Source organism: Thalassophryne amazonica, chromosome 19 (genome assembly GCF_902500255.1).
Source record: "Thalassophryne amazonica chromosome 19, fThaAma1.1, whole genome shotgun sequence".
Classification (NCBI taxonomy): Eukaryota; Metazoa; Chordata; class Actinopteri; order Batrachoidiformes; family Batrachoididae; genus Thalassophryne; species Thalassophryne amazonica.
Window position 1 is genome coordinate 66,591,980 of NC_047121.1, and position 18,780 is coordinate 66,610,759.

The following is an 18,780-nucleotide window of genomic DNA, read 5'->3' on the forward strand; positions in this document are numbered from 1 at the left end:
GATGGAAATGGCTGTGGTGAATACCTACTTTAAGAAAAGGGAGGAGCACAGGGTAACATATAAGAGTGGAGGAAGGTGCACACAGGTGGACTACATTCTTTATAGGAGATGCAAGCTAAAAGAAATCACAGACTGTAAGGTGGTAGCAGGAGAGAGTGTCACTAGACAGCACAGGATGGTTGTTTGTAGGATGACTTTAGAGGTAAAGAAGAAGAAGAGAGTGAGAGCTCAACAAAGGATCAAATGGTGGAAGCTGAAGGAGGAAGACTGTTGTGTGAAATTTAGCGAGCAGGTGAGAGAAGCACTGGTTGGAGGGGAAGCAATTTTGGACAACTGGAAAAGTACTGCAGATGTGGTGAGGGAGACAGCTAGGACAGTACTGGGTATGACATCTGGACAGTGGAAGGAAGACAAGGAGACTTGGTGGTGGAATGAAGCGGTCCAGGAAAGCATAAGGAGAAAGAGGTTGGCGAAAAAGTTTTGGGATAGTCGGAGAGATGAAGAAAGTAGACAGGAGTACAAGGAGATGTGGCGTAAGGCGAAAAGAGAAGTGGCAAAAGCAAAGGAAAAGGCATATTGCGAGCTGTACAAGAAGTTGAATAGTAAGGAAGGAGAAAAGGACTTGTACCGATTGGCCAGACAAAGGGACAGAGCTGGAAAGGATGTGCAGCAGGTTAGGGTGGTAAAAGATGCACATGGTAATGTGCTGACAAGTGAGGAGTGTGTGCTGAGAAGGTGGAGGGAATATTTTGCAGAGTTGATGAATAAAGAAAATGAGCGAGAGAAAAGGCTGGATGATGTGGTGAGAGTAAATCAGGAAGTACAAGAGATTAGCAAGGAAGAAGTGAGGGCTGCTATGAAGAGGATGAAGAGTGGAAAGGCAGTCGGTCCAGATGACATTCCAGTGGAGGCATGGAAATGTCTAGGAGAGATGGCAGTAGAGTTTCTAACCAGATTGTTTAATAAAATCTTGGAAAGTGAGAGCATGCCTGAGGACTGGAGACGAAGTGTGCTGGTTCCTATTTTCAAGAACAAGGGTGATGTGCAGAGCTGCAGTAACTACAGAGGCATAAAGCTGATCAGCCACAGCATGAAGTTATGGGAAAGAGTAGTAGAAGGTAGGCTTAGAAAACAGGTGAAGATCTGTGAGCAGCAATATGGTTTCATGCCAAGAAAGAGCACTACAGATGCAATGTCTGCTCTGAGAATACTGTTGGAAAAGTACAGAGAAGGACAGAAAGAGTTACATTGTGTGTTTGTGGACTTAGAAAAAGCTTATGATAGGGTGCCAAGAGAAGAGTTGTGGTATTGTATGAGGAAGTCTGGAGTGGCAGAGAAGTATGTTAGGGTAGTGCAGGACATGTACAAGAATAGTGTGACAGTGGTGAGATGCGCAGTCGGAATGACAGACTCATTCAAGATGGAGGTGGGATTACACCAAGGATCAGCTCTGAGTCCTTTCTTGTTTGCAGTGGTGATGGACAGGTTGACGGATGAGATCAGACAGGAGTCCCCATGGACTATGATGTTTGCAGATGACATTGTGATCTGTAGTGAGAGTAGAGAGCAAGGTGAGTCTAGTCTGGAGAAGTAGAGATATGCTTTAGAGAGAAGGGGAATGAAAGTCAGTAGAAGCAAGACTGAGTACATGTGTGTGAATGAGAGGGAGCCCAGTGGAATAGTGCAGTTACAAGGAGTAGAAGTGGTGAAAGTAGATGAGTTTAAATATTTGGGGTCAACTGTTCCAAGTAATGGAGAGTGTGGTAGAGAGGTGAAGAAGAGAGTGCAGGCAGGGTGGAGTGGGTGGAGAAAGGTGGCAGGAGTGATTTGTGACCGAAGAATATCAGCAAGAGTGAAGGGGAAAGTTTACAAAACAGTAGTGAGACCAGCTATGTTGTATGGTTTAGAGACAGTGGCACTAACAAAAAGACAGGAGGCAGAGCTGGAGGTGGCAGAGCTGAAGATGTTGAGATTTTCTTTGGGAATGACAAGAATGGACAAGATTAGGAATGAACATATCAGAGGGACAGCTCAGGTGGGACGGTTTGGAGACAAAGTCAGAGAGGCGAGATTGAGATAGTTTGGACATGTGCAGAGGAGGGACCCAGTGTATATAGGGAGAAGGATGCTGAAGATGGAGCCACCAGGCAGGAGGAGAAGAGGGAGAGCAAAGAGGAGGTTCATGGATGTGCTGAGAGAGGACATGCAGGTGGTTGGTGTGACAGAGGAAGATACAGAGGACAGGGTGAGATGGAAACGATTGATCTGCTGTGGCGACCCTTAACGGGAACAGCCGAAAGACAAAGAAGAAGATATATATATATATATATATATATATATATATATATATATATATATATATATATATGTGTGTGTATATATACGGCTGCACCGCGACGCGCAGAACTCCTCCGCACGTCTGTCTTAATGTGCCGGAAAAGTGCTGATGTCCACGTCTTTTCACAATTCCTGTGCTAGTCAGATGACATACCGGAACAAGACAACGTCCAGTTTAAAAATGAACGGCACATTTCACTATTACAGGAGTTTTTGTCATGGAAAGAGAAGCTGCTCCACCGCGCGTTGCGGTGCAGCCGCTCGGCGCAAAGCAACGCCGTGATGAAGCCTCACGGGACATGTTCTGGCATGTCCAGCTCATGCACAATCACAAATGGATATTCACACGACTGGAAAGCAACCGGAATCCGTCTGAAATCCACCTGAAAGCTGTCCTGAGAGACCAACACCGAGGTGGTTTTGTCCCGCGAATGGAGCCGTGGCGCGTCCCTCCGCTTTTCTTTCCATGAAAAAAACTCCTGTAATGGTGGAATGTGCCGCAAAAAGTGCTGATGTCCACATCTTCTGCCTTTTTGTGAAAGTCAGACGAGGTCCCGGATCAACAAAGCTTTCACGTTGGAAATTATCTGGTTGTTTGTGCGGGGTGTCTCTGTAATTGCAAATAAAGGCTACTGTACCAAATATTAACATTGATTTTCACAGGTGTTCAAATACTTATTTGCAGCAGTAACATACAAATAAATTATTTTTAAAAAATCAGACATTGTGATTTCCGGAATTTTTTTTTTAGATTATGTCTCTCACAGTGGACATGCACCTAAGATGAAAATTTCAGATCCCTCCATGATTTCTAAGTGGGAGAACTTGCAAAATCACAGGGTGTTCAAATACTTATTTTCCTCACTGTATATATATATATATATATATACATACACACACACACTGTATATAATAATACAATACATCTCACAGTGAAAGCCACCTCTGAGATCTCATGAGATTTTGCAGAATTTGAAACCTCAATAGGGTGAAGTGATTGCTAACCTAGCTATGGAGAGTGTTACTTTCCGTAGCCGTTTAAGGACTATGAAGTCTCTGCCTTCTTTTTAACACCGTGTCCAGATTCGATACATGTATGTTCCTAACCGCCTACTTCAGATGGATCTGCCATATGGTACCACACTATTTGCATTTTGTAATGACTGATGAAAATCAAGTTGAAGACCTATTCAGTGACATGAAACTTTCTTTGTATCCATCTCCTGACTTGAAAAGGAATCTGTATGTCAAAGCAACAACTTGGATTAACAATTACTGTCACATTTACCTTGTCCAGTGGCCTATGAAAATAGAGAGACTATGTACATAAATGGCTGTGATTCCAAAATAGTCAACGTGATTTTTTTGAACCCACTGAAATAAAGCTGAAAGTCTATATTACAAGTAAATTTTGACTGATTCATTTTAACCACTGTGGTGGTACAGTGACATGCCCAGTTCTGGATCATTGCCGGTTCCGGATCACTGCTGTAGTATTTACGCCGCCGTTTCTCGTAATCAGTGCAAATAAGCTAATAATTGGTACCAATGGAAAGACTGATGTTTTGTCTACAAACGACCACAAGCTCAACTGGATCCAGCCATCTTTGTGATCAGCAGAGGAATTAAAACATTCGGTCTCCGTGGTCTGCATGCATTTTCTGACTCACTCATTCGTGCAAGTGTGAAAGTGATGATCTCTAAGAAGTAGCAAAGGTGAGTTAGCCATTCAGTGTCATTGGTTCTAGAGTGGGAAAATACTTACTTACATGGGTAGAAAATGTCAGTGTGTTATGTCTTGCTGTTTAATTGCTGCATGCATTTATCTCTGACGAAGCAGCAGCCTCGTGTCAGTACTTGTGAGCCATGTGTACTTTGGGGGTCATCTCAACATCACGAATGGGCATGAATGTGGGGGCTTTTACTTTTTAATTTGGGAGAAATCTCACCTCCACACATTTAAAACCCTCCTTTGCTCTCCATCTCTAACAATATAAGGTGTGAAATGATAGCAAGTTGGGGCATCTTGTGCTATCCTGACCCAGTCATTGAGTTAAAAGCTTAGGGGGAGATGTCAAAATCCAAGAATGTTTATTACCACAGATTTTATTTTATCTTCATTTATTAAGGAATGCCACCCAATTTGAGTAAACACTTCATTTTTTGCTCGTAAAAACATATAGCAGTGCCTTTAGAAACTAAGTAAATTCTTATTTAATAAGTATAATTTATATCATTTTGTGTCCAAAACACATTCTCAGGCACAGTGTGTATCATTCTGCATTAGAAGGGCTCCAGCCAGATCCCAGGAATGCCCCCCAAAGTGACACAGAGTGTCGTGATCCAGAACCGGGCAAAGTGATCCATTTCCGGCAAATATTTGCACCACATAATGTGGCTTCATAATTTAAGTAGAAGGGCTACCCCATCCTGACTTTTCAGCTAGATAACATCCAAATGCCCAATACAACAATACACAATAAAGGATATGCAGCTGCATTATGGGTCCGTATAGCAGGACTTACTGGGCAAATGACTGTATATAAAAGCAAAATTACAAAACTGTCTGTCCAAACACTTAAAGAGTATGATTGTTTTTGTTATATGTTCCTGAAAACATTTCCACGAGTGTCGTCAGGTTTTTCCCCCCTCTGTACTGAAATTTTTAGAGCCAATTTCTATGGATAATCCTCGATTAAATACATGAAAAACGTAGTATTCTTTAGTGGTTTCGTAGAGTTTGATGTGAAGATTGGCTTTCGGTCATGAACAAAATACGGCGAACACATTAACAGCGACTGACGGCCAAGCCACTATAATTCACAGGCTGTTGAACTCACTCTTATTATTATAATTTTTCCATGTCCCGGGCGAAGACACTTTAACCGTTTAGCTAAGTGTTAGCGTCAAAGTAAGCTAGGCTAGTTACGACCACTGCAAGCTTATCGAATAAAACACAACTTTCACTGCTCCGTCAAAGTATACGGTAGATATCACCCAATAAATTGTGTTCCAGTGTAACATCCCCGACTCTCTGTATGGGGTGTCAACCGTATGAGTGAACTAAAATCTTACCTTACTGAGCTCCAGCCCGTCAAAAGAATTCTCACCTTCCGCCATATTATTCCATTTGCCGTAAAGCCAGACATGAGGACACTAATCAAAAATATTTTACGACACAACAAAATCCTTGATTTTGATCGGGCGCATTCTTTTATTTGATTTGATTTGATTCGTATAAAAATGTAAAAACTAAAATATATTAATATACAGGGTAACACAAAAAGAAACATATGTTCTAGGTGTTTCAATTGTGGCTCAATATAAACCACAGATAAAATACAACAAACGGTAATGATTAACAATAAAACAACAGAACCTAATAAATAGGGTATTTACACATTATTAAAGCTATATAGTATATTTTAAAGAAATTCTAAAAATAGACAAAGTTATCAGTAAAACTGTTGACGATGATGTTTTACCCTATTTTTAAAATCCAATCTCGAGGACCCGACCTAGGGGATAACCAAGGACAATCTTATCAAATCTTACTTTTGAAATTTCAAACATCCAGAAACACAAAATATACAGAAATCTTTCTTTCCATTCTCCAAACAAGAAGTATGATAAAAATTTACCAATACCTCAAAAAAAAAAATAATCCAAATTTTTAATTATCAGTTAATTCATTATTAATTATTATATCATGTTATGTTCTTTACTCTCTGTTCTTTCATGAAAATTTGAGATTTCCTTATTGCCTCATCTTTATGTTGAGGAATAAAATTCCCTGTGACAGGGCAGAATAGGACTTATACAAGAAAATGTCATCGAGTGGATTAGTCCGACCCATCTTTTTGTTAACCATAACTCAAAAACAATAAATGCTGTAATCCTTTAAGTACTGGATGAAATATGTGGCTTGGACTGATACCAAAACATTTCGTCAGTACTGCAAATTAGTGACAGTAAACTTGAAACACTGCACCAAAAATTTTTGCAACCTTTGCAACGCCCGTCTTTCAGAACCTTGTTCCAGAGTCTACATCAAAAGGACATCATATCCTGTGCAAAATGGTGTTGACACATCACCAACTGATTCAAAAGAGATGTTTCAACTGCTTCAAGATTATAGTCAGGGTCTGTAAGTGCATTAAACATTTTTTTAATAACATGAGGGCACGTTTCAGTCAACACAGTGGGGTAATATTGATAACATAAGTGAAAAAGGACATTGCTGCCTCATGTTTGTTCCAGAAACACCACTGTTTTTACAGTACTTTTGCAAAGATCAGACACAGAATAATAATAGTTGACCTTTCTTCCCTCTGCCAACAGATGACAGCAGACAGAGGGTAAGCAGACTCTTATCATCACCAGAGGCTGTATTCTGTATTTTGTCTTCATGAACCTTTTTGAAATAACTGTTTTATTTATGATGTTTTGTTGCTTTTTGTTGCATTTTAATTTAGGTAACATTTTATATGTTTGGTTGGAAAATGCTATAATAATAATAATAATAATAATAATAATAATAATAATAATAATAATAATAATAATAGCTACCACAATTTTTGCTATGTTTCTTTGACAGCCAGAATATGCGTCAGTTTACATCGAAATAAAATGTATTATTGAAAGCCTTAATTATTGTCTTACTATATATTAACGAGTTTATTGTTGACTCTGTGGGAGGTTTATGTCCTAAACATAACCAGATACGTCCTATGTTCAGCTCCGAGTCACCAGGGGGCGGTAGGTGAAGCTGCTGGGCTTAAAGGTCAGAGTTGACTCTATGACAGAAAGCAGAATATGGATTCCATATTTCATGAAAAAGTAAGTTAAAGCGTTTTTCCTGTGATATTTAAGCATTACAAATCATTATGTTTCTTTCTAAAGTTATTTACATTTTGTCAGGTGTTGTTTTAGCTGTGCTGTCTGGTCAGTGAGCGATTTCTGGTGTTATTTGACAGTGTTGTTGCATAAATAGCTAACATGCTAATTGCACTTGCTAGTCAGATCCTGTGAAAGTTTCTATTTTGTTTGCAGTAAACTCTCACAAACCTTATTGATAACAGCTCGTATGCACTTTGTGAATTTGTCACCTGTCGGTGAATGAGGCTGGAATAAGTGTTTTGTTTTACACTTTAACGTCAGTAAGACTTCTCTGTACTGCTAAGATAAATGTACAGTATCACAAAACCTGAACTTCAGTAATGCCTTCAGAAAATAATTCTCCAATTATTGTTTCATCAATGGCTTAAAACAACCAAAAGGATGAAAGAGACCGGATATACTGTACAATTTGTAAAAAGAAGGCAGAATGTACAAACTGTATAACTGACAGTCAGGTCCATAAGTGTTTGGACAGCAACAAAATTTTTGTAAACTGACTATTAGACAATTAGTCTACTTTCCAGCACCAGAAATATTGCCAGTTGCAAACTAATTAACTAATTTCCCATTCGGATCAGTAAAGTATTTCTGTTCCTGAAGTTATGATCATGTAACTTCAGCTTGAAATCTGCTGGCAGCAGCATCACATGGTAGTATTGGTAGGTTTAGGTGTTTCTGTCAGTTGTGAAAAGGTAGTTGATCACATGATCTAAATGTGCTTGCATGAAGACAGCTGGCAATTATTCTTCGATCTGGAAAGATAGGCACTGCTTTTTGTAAATTTGTCACATTGGGGTTGAAATGAAACAAGCAAGATGTGTTTTCAGTAGTTACACCAATAACACCATGCCTGCAAGCTTCAAACAGTGTATCAAAATGTATCAAATTCAACTGTATTCTCATCAACTGAAATATATGAGATATAGTACATCGTATATAGTTTTCTTCATTGTTAGTGGAGGAAAATCTATAGAAGGAAAAACTTGTTTATTTCATTGAAGAAAGAAGGGAGCTGTCCAACCACAACTTCCTTCATTTTTTTTTAGTCCTATAGCGGTGGTTTAGGTGTAATTTTGTGGCTTTTTGCCTGCTCTTACCAGAAATACTGATAAAACTAACATCTAGAATGTTTCTTTTTTTTTGTTATCATCCTTACTTTCAGCTTTAATTCAAGGATGTTAATAAAATTTAATATTTACAGAATTTACATAATCCCTGCCTTTTGAAAGCCCATGTGTAACTGGACAATCTGTTGTTAGTACATAACATTTCTTTCAGCCAGTGTTCCTTAGACGTGTCAAGGGATGCATAATTCATCCCTTGACATACCTTAGGAAAACTATCTGAAAGGGATACATGAACTTTTCCAAGTCAATGAATACTTATTTAAAGACTTCATTAGTGTCAATCAATAAAAAGTGCAAGCACTATGAATCTGTGTGATAAATCTATCTGGCAGAAGCAGTTCTCAAAAACTGAGTGATGATTGAAGCCACCAAGACATCCATAACAGTTGTGAAGGAGTTACAGGCTTCTGTGGATCTGATTGGAGAAACTCTGCATAGTGCAACTTATGTTCATTGCATCACCAATCATATGGCTTCATGGTGGAGTGGCACAGAAGAAGTTTCTTAAAAAGGGGATGCAAACTTTCAGGTACATTTTGCCAGAAGGGACATGGGGCACCTGAGCCAAGAATGTGACTTTTTTTTTTTTTTTTATAAAGTCATATGACATATAGTCTTTGGGAGAGGTTCTTCAAAATTTGGACTAACAACCATAGTAGCGTGATTCTTTTCCATTTGCAGCATTGATTGTGGACTTCACAATGGCCCTTTTCAAAATAGAAAGCTGTAGCCATCCAAGACAGGCCTTGTTTGACACAAGTGTAATTTTGAAGCCAGTCCTAACATAAAACAATTTACATAAGTCAAAATGAATGTGTGAACTTTTGCCCATGTTGTAATATTACTGTTTTGTTTACTACTATAATTGTTATATTCATTTGCAGCAAGAGGGTTCTCTTTGTGCCCAACACTGCCTCAACAACCTTCTTCAGGGTGAATATTTCACAGCTGTGGACCTGTCGTCCATTGCTCATCAGCTCGATGAAGAGGAGAGGATGAGAATGGCAGAGGGTGGTATGGCCAGTGAGGAGTACAGGACCTTCTTACAGGTGAGGAGATGCATAAATTGAATATTGATGCTGCAGCGCATGTATACCAAACTCTTTGTAACCTCATGTTCTATAAATGTGCTTGTAGCAACCATCGGGTAATATGGATGACAGTGGATTCTTTTCAATACAGGTAACATTGAGATATTAGTTGATCTGTTTTGTTTGTTTTTTTTTATTTTAGATATACTTCAGTAATCAGTATGAGTTGGCGATGTTGATTCCTTATTGTGTCATCTAGGTTATTAGCAATGCTCTGGGAGTATGGGGCTTAGAGCTGATCCTCTTCAACAGCCGCGGGTATCAGCGCCTGATGATAAATCCAATGTAATATCATGTTGAAATGCCTGAATCTGTTTGTGGGAATGTTTTGTTGTTGTTTTTATTATTACTGTATAAAAGTTTTCTTCTAATTTTCTTGCTTTTTCAGAAATGAGAAAGCATTTATTTGCAACTACAAAGAGCACTGGTTCACAGTACGCAAACTTGGACATCAGGTAGTGGATATTGTTCTTCAGTATTAGTTTTGGAAAACAGCTTCAGTTACTGAAAACCTGTTTGTCATTTCAGTGGTTTAATCTGAATTCTCTGTTGACTGGACCAGAGCTGATATCAGACACCTATCTAGCCCTTTTTCTTGCACAATTACAACAGGAAGGTGAAGCAAATTTGACTTATTTATTGTGTGTATGATGCTAATGTTGTACTGCAAAAAAAATGACAGAAGTTCTATTTATGCAGGTTATTCCATATTTGTGATCCGAGGAAACCTCCCTGAGTGCGAAGCTGAGCAAATTCTCGGGATCATGAGAGTGCATCAGCAGCAGCGGCCAAGGCTCATTGGAGAGGAAGAGGCCCAGTCCAGTGCTGGGTACGCATATGGAGACTATACTGTGCACGGGAGATTTCTGAGGAAGAAGTAACTTAAAATAACATTCCCTGATTAAGCCTTCTCTGCTGAGCAGCAGGTCAGCAGCTTTGGGCCAGAGGGAGATGGGGGTTGGTCTGGTGGAGGAGGTTGTTGATGAAGATGATGAGCTGAAAAAAGCCCTGGCACTCAGCAGACAGGACATAGATGTAGAAGATGAGGAGGCTGATCTTCGCAGGGCCATACAGCTTAGCATGCAAGGTAAAGAATGTGTCATCCAAAAGATTTAAAATATGTTTTTGAATGCATTTTCTGGATTAATCACAAATTGTGAGCCTCTCAAAGAAGAGACTAAGTTTGATCCACATCTGATCCATATTGGGGATTTAACAGACATTAGATTTTAACATTGAAAACCCCTTTTGATCTATATTTTGTATTATATTTCAGCTTATGAAAAGCCACTTCTAACAGGACTTTGGCCTTGAAAATTTTTTTCCAAGGTAAAAATTTGTGGAATTGGAAACTAGTGTTGGGGAGGTTTGCGCTCTATGAGCACAGCACTCTAGTATTTGCTTTTTCTTCATTAAAAAACAAAAAAAAAATACTGCTTTTTGAATTCTGGTGTTTTATTGTCTTTTATTGTTTTTTTTTTTGTGTGTGAAGAACTTTATATGTCTATTGTGAAAGTGTTTTATAAGTCGATTTATTATAGTATAGCGAAATTTTCAACAGTTCGGTTCTTGTCTCCATTTATATTCTTTAAGGTCCTGTAACTGATTCACTGGACTCATCAGAAAAAAGCACCAACAAAGCACCAGCATGTCAGACTGCATTTAGGAAAAGAGGAGAAGGAACACCTTCAGAGTCAAGTTGGAATTTAGAACCCTTGAGCAGCTTGAAGAGCTCTCCATCTGGGAAATGCCAGACCTATATTGGTTCTAGCCCAACCAAGTTCATGATCAGTTGCTTTGTTAGCCTCTGAACATGGCTTCTTGGGGAGACAAATTTAAGTAAACTTCTGACTGTCCACAACCTTGCATGCACAGTGCTTTGTGTCACTGCTGTTTTTGTAAATGTTGAGAGATAATACAGTTTCACAGGACGGGACTCCCATGCACTAAACATGCATGTGCAGCCAGTGTAGGTATGAAACCAAGGAACAGAAAGACTCAGATTACAACACACAGAGGCAGTGATGCTTCATTCTCCATATATTAATCATATATTAATTTATTCATGCTTCAGATGTCATTTATTGGACCTTTTTATTTTTGAAATTAAGAAGAAATAGTGAAAATCCAATGTCATGTCTACTAAAGTTCAAAAAATTATGCACCTTGTCCTGTTGGACAGAAGTATGTGTCAGTAGCTGTCAAACTAATTAACATATGAGTGTAAAAGTTTGTGTGATTAAGCTGTGATTGCTTTTGTAATTTTACAGGTGCAGCGATGAGCAACGAGTCTTCAGAGCCTGAAGTGGCAAATGTAAAGTTAAGCAGCCAGACTGATGGACAGACTGAGAAGCTCACAGCTGAGGAATTACGGAAGAAGAGACAAGCCTACTTTGATCGGTAGGTTCTGTGCACATGATATTTCTTAAAGCTGGTATGTATGATTAGCATTAATAATCTTAATCTTAATAATCTTGTCTCCCCTCGAAAACTGGGTGGGCATTAAGGGTGTTGTTTTAGACTGGTTTAGATCCTACCTATCAGAGAGAAGTTTTTGTGTCCGTATTGGAGCTGTTGAATCTTGTGCAGCGCCCCTTACATGTGGGGTGCCTCAAGGCTCCATACTTGGTCCGCTTCTTTTTTTTTTTTTTTTGTATCTACTCCCAATGGGATCAATTTTTAGGAGACATGATATCTCTTTTCATTTTTATGCTGATGACTGTCAAATGTATCTGCCACTGAAGCAGCAAAATGCATACTCTGCGAACCATCTCCTAGAGTGCATTGGTGACATTAAGGCATGGTTGTCCATAAATTTTCTACACCTGAATGATAAAAAGACTGAGGTGTTGCTGTTTGGACCTAGAGACACTTCCAAATGTTGTCAATGTTGATCTGGGTCCCATGAATCAGTATCTGACACAGACAGCAATAAACCTGGGTGTAAAACTGGACAGTGATCTTAAATTCGATGCTCAGATTAGGTCAGTAGTCAAGTCTAGTTTTTATCAACCTAGACAACTGGCCAAGGTGAAGCGATTTCTTTCACAGCATCATTTTGAGATTTTACATCCATGCTTTTATCACTAATCGCCTGGACTATTGCAGTGCACTTTATATTGGGCTGAATCAGACTCTGCTTACCCGCCTACAGATGGTGCAAAATGCTGCTGCTCGACTTTTGGCTGGTGTTAGAAGGTGCGAGCACATTACACCGGTTTTGGCCTCACTTCATTGGCTCCCCAGTTTGTTTTAGAATTGATTTTAAAATTCTTTTATTTGTTTTTAAATGTCTTCATGGCTTTGCCCCGCTATATCTGTCTGACCTGCTCCATTTTTATGTCCCTTCACGCTCACTCAGGTCAGCTGATTTGTCACTGTTGGTTATCCCAAGGTCAAAGAGGAAGCGTAGGTGACCGAGCTTTTTCAGTCATTGCCCCAAGACTGTGGAATGATCTTCCTTTGCACATTAGGCAGGCTGATTCTCTCTCTGCTTTTAAATCTTCTCTTAAAACACATTTCTTCTCTTTGGTTTTAACGCAGTTTGACACTTTTTTTTTTTTTAGTGTTTCTGCTTTAAACTGTGGTTTATCTATTTATTTATTTTTACTTGCCTGTTCTTGTTGTGTACAGCGCTTTGGTTGTTGGTATGCATTTTAAAGTGCTTTATAAATCAATTGAGATTAATAATCATCTGTTCATTAGTATATAAAATTACCTGCGCCAATGGATCTATGTGCTTTCATAAGCTTAGAATGAGCCCTTCATAGAGGCTGCCATGTTGATACAGTACCCTAAAAGGGTGCCTGGAAAAAGGAAGAGGAATCAGTGGTTGCTCCCCTATAAACAGTCTAATTGCTACAGCAGGGTCATAAGTTTGAGAACCCTCATTTTTGTGAAATGGAGGATCAGACATATTGCTTAGAACAAGAGAAGACAAAGGAGCATGAATCCCTGTCACCAAAAAGGCCAAAAAAGTGAACAGAAACAAAATCATGACAAGACAATGGTGTGTTGCAGTTTGCAACCCCACCACTAGATGACACTGTAGTTGCTGTATGGTATCATTTCCTGTTTGCATCTTATTCTGCCACCTGCAGGCACATGTAAAATAACTGCTTGGATTTTAATGTGATTACTCTCTGTTGACTGCTTAGGCAACAGCAAGTTGAGCCCAGCATTCCACAAAAACCAAACGCACAAACAGGCAGCTCAGGTAAGAATTAAGATTTTTAGCACTGAAGATTTGTTAAATGGAGCTTTCAAAAGCAGCAGCTGAAATACCATGTTGACCTGTGCTCCATCGTCTAGGACCAGAGAATACCGGCTTGGGGGAGGACCAACAACAAAAACCAAGCCAGTGAAGGTGACAAAGGTTTACATTTGCTGTTTAGCAGCTGCCTGGTTGGGCCACGCCTCTAAAGGGTAGCTTTGCTCCTTCTAACCTTTTGCACATGCAAACATGAGGACAGTCACACCATTGACTTATTTCCCCTGGACAGTTGGCTGACAGGTTGAAGTGAGGAGAACAGCAAGAAAGGAAAGGCCACCGTTAGGACTATCTACGTCATGACACGCTGAGTCTGGAGGGGGGCACAGGATTCAGGAAGCGGTTAATCCAAGTTTGCTGTTGCCTTTTTACCATCACGCCTTGTATTGCTTATGTTTGATGTTTTTTATATCCTTGTATGATTTGTTGAAGAGATGAGACAGAAAGGTCTTCATGCAAATGATGCATTTATGTTTGAAAACGGATGCAATGGGATCCTGACTCACGTCCCGACCAGACCACCGAGGATTTAGAAATAGTTTCTTGCTGAGATGCACTGAAATGGACCATTTCACCCAACGTGTGATCGTGTGAAAAGAAAACACCAACACAGTGGAGCTATTGTAGTGTCATTTTTTTTTACCACCAACCATTTAAAAGGCTTATTTAAAAAAAAAAAAAAAAAGTACTCATTTACTTGAGCTTTCACATGATCTCCTCTTCCTTATTCCTTCGACTGCTCCCATTAGGGGTCGCCACAGCAGATCCCCATTTTCAGATTTTTTTTTTTAATAACTTCAAATCCAAAATGTGTATATTCTTTAATCTAAAAGTGCAAACAAATCTCTACACCTTCTTACTAATGTGGAATGATGTGTATGTATGTTTGCAGCACCTCCAAACACACATTCACACACTGCCCATAGGGTGGGGTTTTGCTCATCATGTAAATGGACTTGATACACACAAACAAACAAACAAACAAAAAAATACCCTGGGAATAGTTGTAACAATGCGTTTATACTTTGAGATTAAAAAGCATTTTTTTGTTTGTTTCTTTGTCCTGGGGAGGGCTTTTAATACCCACTGTAAGTTTGCATTATGCAGTCATTATTACATTTGCGTATTAGCGTCTTATGGTGACTTAAAGTCAGGATGTTTTCTCCATCATGGGCAGAGGGTGAACATAATTCTTCAAGAACTATTTGCACAGTGTATCTTTTGTTTTTTGTTTTGTTTTTTTTTGTTTTGTTTTGTTTTTACCAAATTTTTCATATATTCTCCTTCAATAAAAATGCAACAATGAACAGAATTCATGATCTTGCTGACAAATGGGCACATTGTGCATAATTCTGCAACAGTCAGACCTATCAGGTCTCACGCATTTGGTGTGAGACTCAAAATGTTGTCACACTCTCATGCTAATGCATGACATTCTCCCACATTTCACCACCATGACCTGCGTATCTCAACTTGAGAGCTCTGCACAGTATAAATCAGGGGTCACCAACCCTGCTCCTGGAGCTCACCTGTTCTGCATCTTTTCCAGCTCTCCCCGCTACAAGTGCTGCTAATAACTAAGGTATGGTCAGTCAGTCGAGACCAACAAAACACTGGATTTGACTATTCAGCAGTGGTTGCGGTGGGTCAACATGCAGGGTGGGTGATGCCCACGAACAGTAGATCACTTTGAACCAAAAATACCACCCAGCCATGGTGTGACGTTGAGTATACAAAGGCTTTAGGTCCTCGTCTTCAGCATTCACCGATATTTTTGTCAGGAATTCTTTTGAGAAGCATCTTAAACAGTTGATAGGTTTTCATTAGTTAAACCTCTAAAACTACTGTGTGTTGAATTTCACAGATTTTACTTCATTTGTGTTAACACAGCAGAATATTATTCTTAAAGTTGCATTAATTTGCACTAATGCTGTCAAAGTCCTGTTTGACCTTGAGAAATAACAATGGAAGAGCAAAAGCAAAGACTGACTGTTATTTAACTGCACAACATATATACTTTAAATTCCAAAGACATAATTTTGTCAACAAAAAATGTCACACTCTTTGAAGTGTTCTTGATTTTATTTTTTTTCTGACCGGTTTTAGTCACTCTCACTTTTAACTGACAAATGTCATTCAGTCCTGCAGATGCCAACTTGAGGTTACAATCGAGTGTTGAAGCGTATACATAAACGAAACAAAACAACTTTTACAGTCATCTACTGTTGTTGTTTTCACTGTCATTAGTACAAACTTTCATTTTTGTTTGACTGTATCTTTTAAAACGGATGCCTCCATAAAAGTGTTGGGTGTTTTTATTAAGTTTGAATTGTCATCTCGTCATTCCATTATTTCATTATTACTTTCCTTTGGGTTTATTAGGTTTTTCCTTTAAAATACACTGGTGAAAGAGTTTTAAAGTGTTGGTAGTTGGGATTTTATTTTATTTTTTTCCACTCACTACATTTTTACAGTAAGTACAATGTAATTATTTTTTGATTTAGCATAGCACATGCTTTTTATTTAATGTATTAATTCATGTTCCAGAATTAAAGTGTTAACTCAAAGCGCTTCTCGTGTGTTTTCTGGTACCACATGTAGTGAAACTATTTGAGATGGTCACTGTTTGGATAAATTTACTGAAGCAATTCTACTAAAGAACTTACACTGATATTCTCTGATCCTACAGTGATCGTACTCTGCCATCTAAGCCATAAAGCAGGACAATACACAGCTTGTTGAGCCAAGGAATTCTGGGTAATGTAGTCAAATGTGCAATTGTGTGTTTGTTTACCTGTATGTCTATAACTTCCTGTGTAAATCATTAAATATACAACAAAACATGGTTTTAAGTTTTTTGCATTTCATGTGAAATAGTTTTACATGCTTTATATAATTGTTTTGTTTTAGGCTGACTGTTCAGGGACTACAGATGGAAAAAAAACTTTTCTGTTAACTTGTGCATTTACACCATGTTCGTTCATTCATCTGTATTGTTCCTATAAAGCAGCATATTCACTACTGCACATACAGACTGTGCACTGACAGTCTGTATGACCAAAAAAATCATAGAGGATATGCTTTACAAACTTAATATCCATTACTATATTGGATGATGTTGAAATTGAGGATGGCCCAGTGGTTGTTCCAGCAATAGCAAAGATTTTGTGTCTACTACCTAAAACGCGCATGGAATGTCTTAAACCTAAACCTACTTCTAGGCATCTTATATATGCTACTCTGGAACCACCCCTAAACCAAAACAGTTCAACTGTCAACCCCACTGAGGTCCTTAGACTGGGTCTCATTAACATAAGATCACTGTCCTCAAAATCATTGTTGATCAATGATCTAATTATTGATCATCACTTAGATATGATTGGGCTATGTGAAACCTGGCTTAAACCTACAGCTGTCCTCCCCTTAAATGAGGTCTGCCCACCAGCACATACATTTAGTCACGTCCCTCGTGATGCGAAGCAAGGCGGGGGTGTTGCTTTTATTTATAAATCTAGTTTTAGCTTATTAGTTGTTGGGGGTTACAAATATCACTCATTTGAGCATCTGATTCTCCGCTGTGCTCAGGATATTACACATTGCCAAGGTCAGAAGAATAAAAATCAGTCATATTACTTTGTTACTGTATATAGGCCTCCTGGCCCATATTCTGAAAATTCTTAGATGAATTTGGTGCGTTCATCTCTAACTTGTCAACTAGTGTAGATAACATTCTGATCATTGGTGACTTTAACATTCATATAAATAAGCCTTCTGATCCCCTCTGCAAATCATTTATGGAAATTGTGGATGCATTAGGATTTCGGCAATGCATTCGGGATTCGACGCACATTAGTGGAAATATCCTGGATCTGGTTCTCGCACGTGGTATTGCTGTCACGAATATTGACATCATGCCTCTTACATCAGTGGTGTCTGATCACTCACTTATTAAGTTTACAGTTTCGCTGCCATGTTTAGTGGAACAACAACCTTATATATCATTACGGCGATGCATCAACTCCTCAACTAAGACTGAACTCGAAGCTAGACTGCCTGATGTCTTAGCTTCACATTTGACAAATACCCAGTCAGTAGACCGACTTGTGGATAGTTTAAACTCAGTGCTCCAAACACTCGACATGATTGCACCACCTGTGTTAAAACCACGCTCCCCAAATCAGTCAGTTATCTGCGTGACCTCAAGTATAAAGCAAGAGGTCTAGAACGGAAATGGCATCATTCAAAATTAGAAGTATTTCATCTTGCGTGGCGTGATGCTATCTTAGACTATAAGCATGCATTATTGGCTACAAAGCGGACTTACTACTCTGATTTGATCAACAAAAACAAGCATAACTCAAAGTTCTTGTTTGACACGGTGGCAACACATATGCATGGACAACCACCTGTAGTTCGCTCTCCTTTTCCAGCACAAGATTTCCTGGATTACTTTGGGAAGAAAATAGAAGACATCAGGTTAAACATATCCCGGCATGCCTTAATCCAGCCACTACACCCTGCTATTGATGTGGACGCCACTACTGAGGTATTACCTAGATTTACAGAATTTGACAATTTCTCACTAGGCATGCTGACAAAACTCATAATGTCAACAAAAAGCACAACCTGTTTATTTGATCCTATACCAAGAAAACTTTAAGGACCTGTGGCCCACTCTTGGGTCGACTGTGCTGGAAATGATTAAACTTCTTTAACTTCTGGATCTGTTCCTAGATGTTTCAAATCTGCAGTGATTAAACCATTACTTAAGAGACCTAATCTTGACCCTAATGTATTGACAAACTATCGGCCGATATCAAATCTATAATTTTTCTCAAAAATTCTGGAAAAAGTGGTGTCACGGCAGCTTGTAGACTATCTTACTGAGAATAATCTCTTTGAGCCACTGCAGTCTGCTTTTAGAAAATATCATTCTACAGAAATGGCTCTCACTAAAGTGGTGAATGATCTTCTGCTTACAGTGGATTCGGACACCACTACGGTTCTGTTGCTGTTAGATCTCAGTGCTGCATTTGATACAGTGGATCATCATATT

At 38.9% G+C, this 18,780-nt stretch overlaps 2 protein-coding genes across 3 annotated transcripts in view; one reads left to right on the forward strand and one right to left on the reverse strand.

Moving 5' to 3' along the window:
• Positions 1 to 5,479, reverse strand: part of ubr1 (ubiquitin protein ligase E3 component n-recognin 1) — a 32,210-nt gene extending 26,731 nt beyond the window's left edge. For both annotated transcript variants that reach the window (XM_034195221.1, XM_034195220.1), the window contains exon 1: positions 5,413 to 5,479. In XM_034195221.1, the coding sequence (XP_034051112.1) occupies positions 5,413 to 5,457 (45 nt within the window). In that variant the 5' untranslated portion in view covers positions 5,458 to 5,479. The remainder of the gene's footprint in view (positions 1 to 5,412) is intronic.
• A 1,585-nt stretch (positions 5,480 to 7,064) lies between these two features.
• On the forward strand, positions 7,065 to 16,291 carry atxn3 (ataxin 3). The gene is made up of 11 exons (XM_034159556.1): positions 7,065 to 7,176; positions 9,248 to 9,412; positions 9,501 to 9,545; positions 9,654 to 9,739; positions 9,843 to 9,909; positions 9,983 to 10,070; positions 10,154 to 10,283; positions 10,378 to 10,541; positions 11,725 to 11,854; positions 13,612 to 13,670; positions 13,766 to 16,291. The coding sequence occupies exons 1-11, from the start codon at positions 7,153 to 7,155 to the stop codon at positions 13,816 to 13,818; spliced, it is 1,011 nt and encodes a 336-aa protein (XP_034015447.1). The 5' UTR covers positions 7,065 to 7,152; the 3' UTR covers positions 13,819 to 16,291.
• The last annotated feature ends 2,489 nt before the right edge of the window (positions 16,292 to 18,780 follow it).

Coding starts and splice junctions, on each gene's coding strand:
- atxn3 (XM_034159556.1), top strand. CDS start 7,153: ATGGATTCCATATTTCATGAAAAA. Junction 9,910..9,982: donor TACGCAAACTTGGACATCAG/GTAGTGGATATT, acceptor TTGTCATTTCAG/TGGTTTAATCTGAATTCTCT. Junction 10,542..11,724: donor CATACAGCTTAGCATGCAAG/GTAAAGAATGTG, acceptor GTAATTTTACAG/GTGCAGCGATGAGCAACGAG.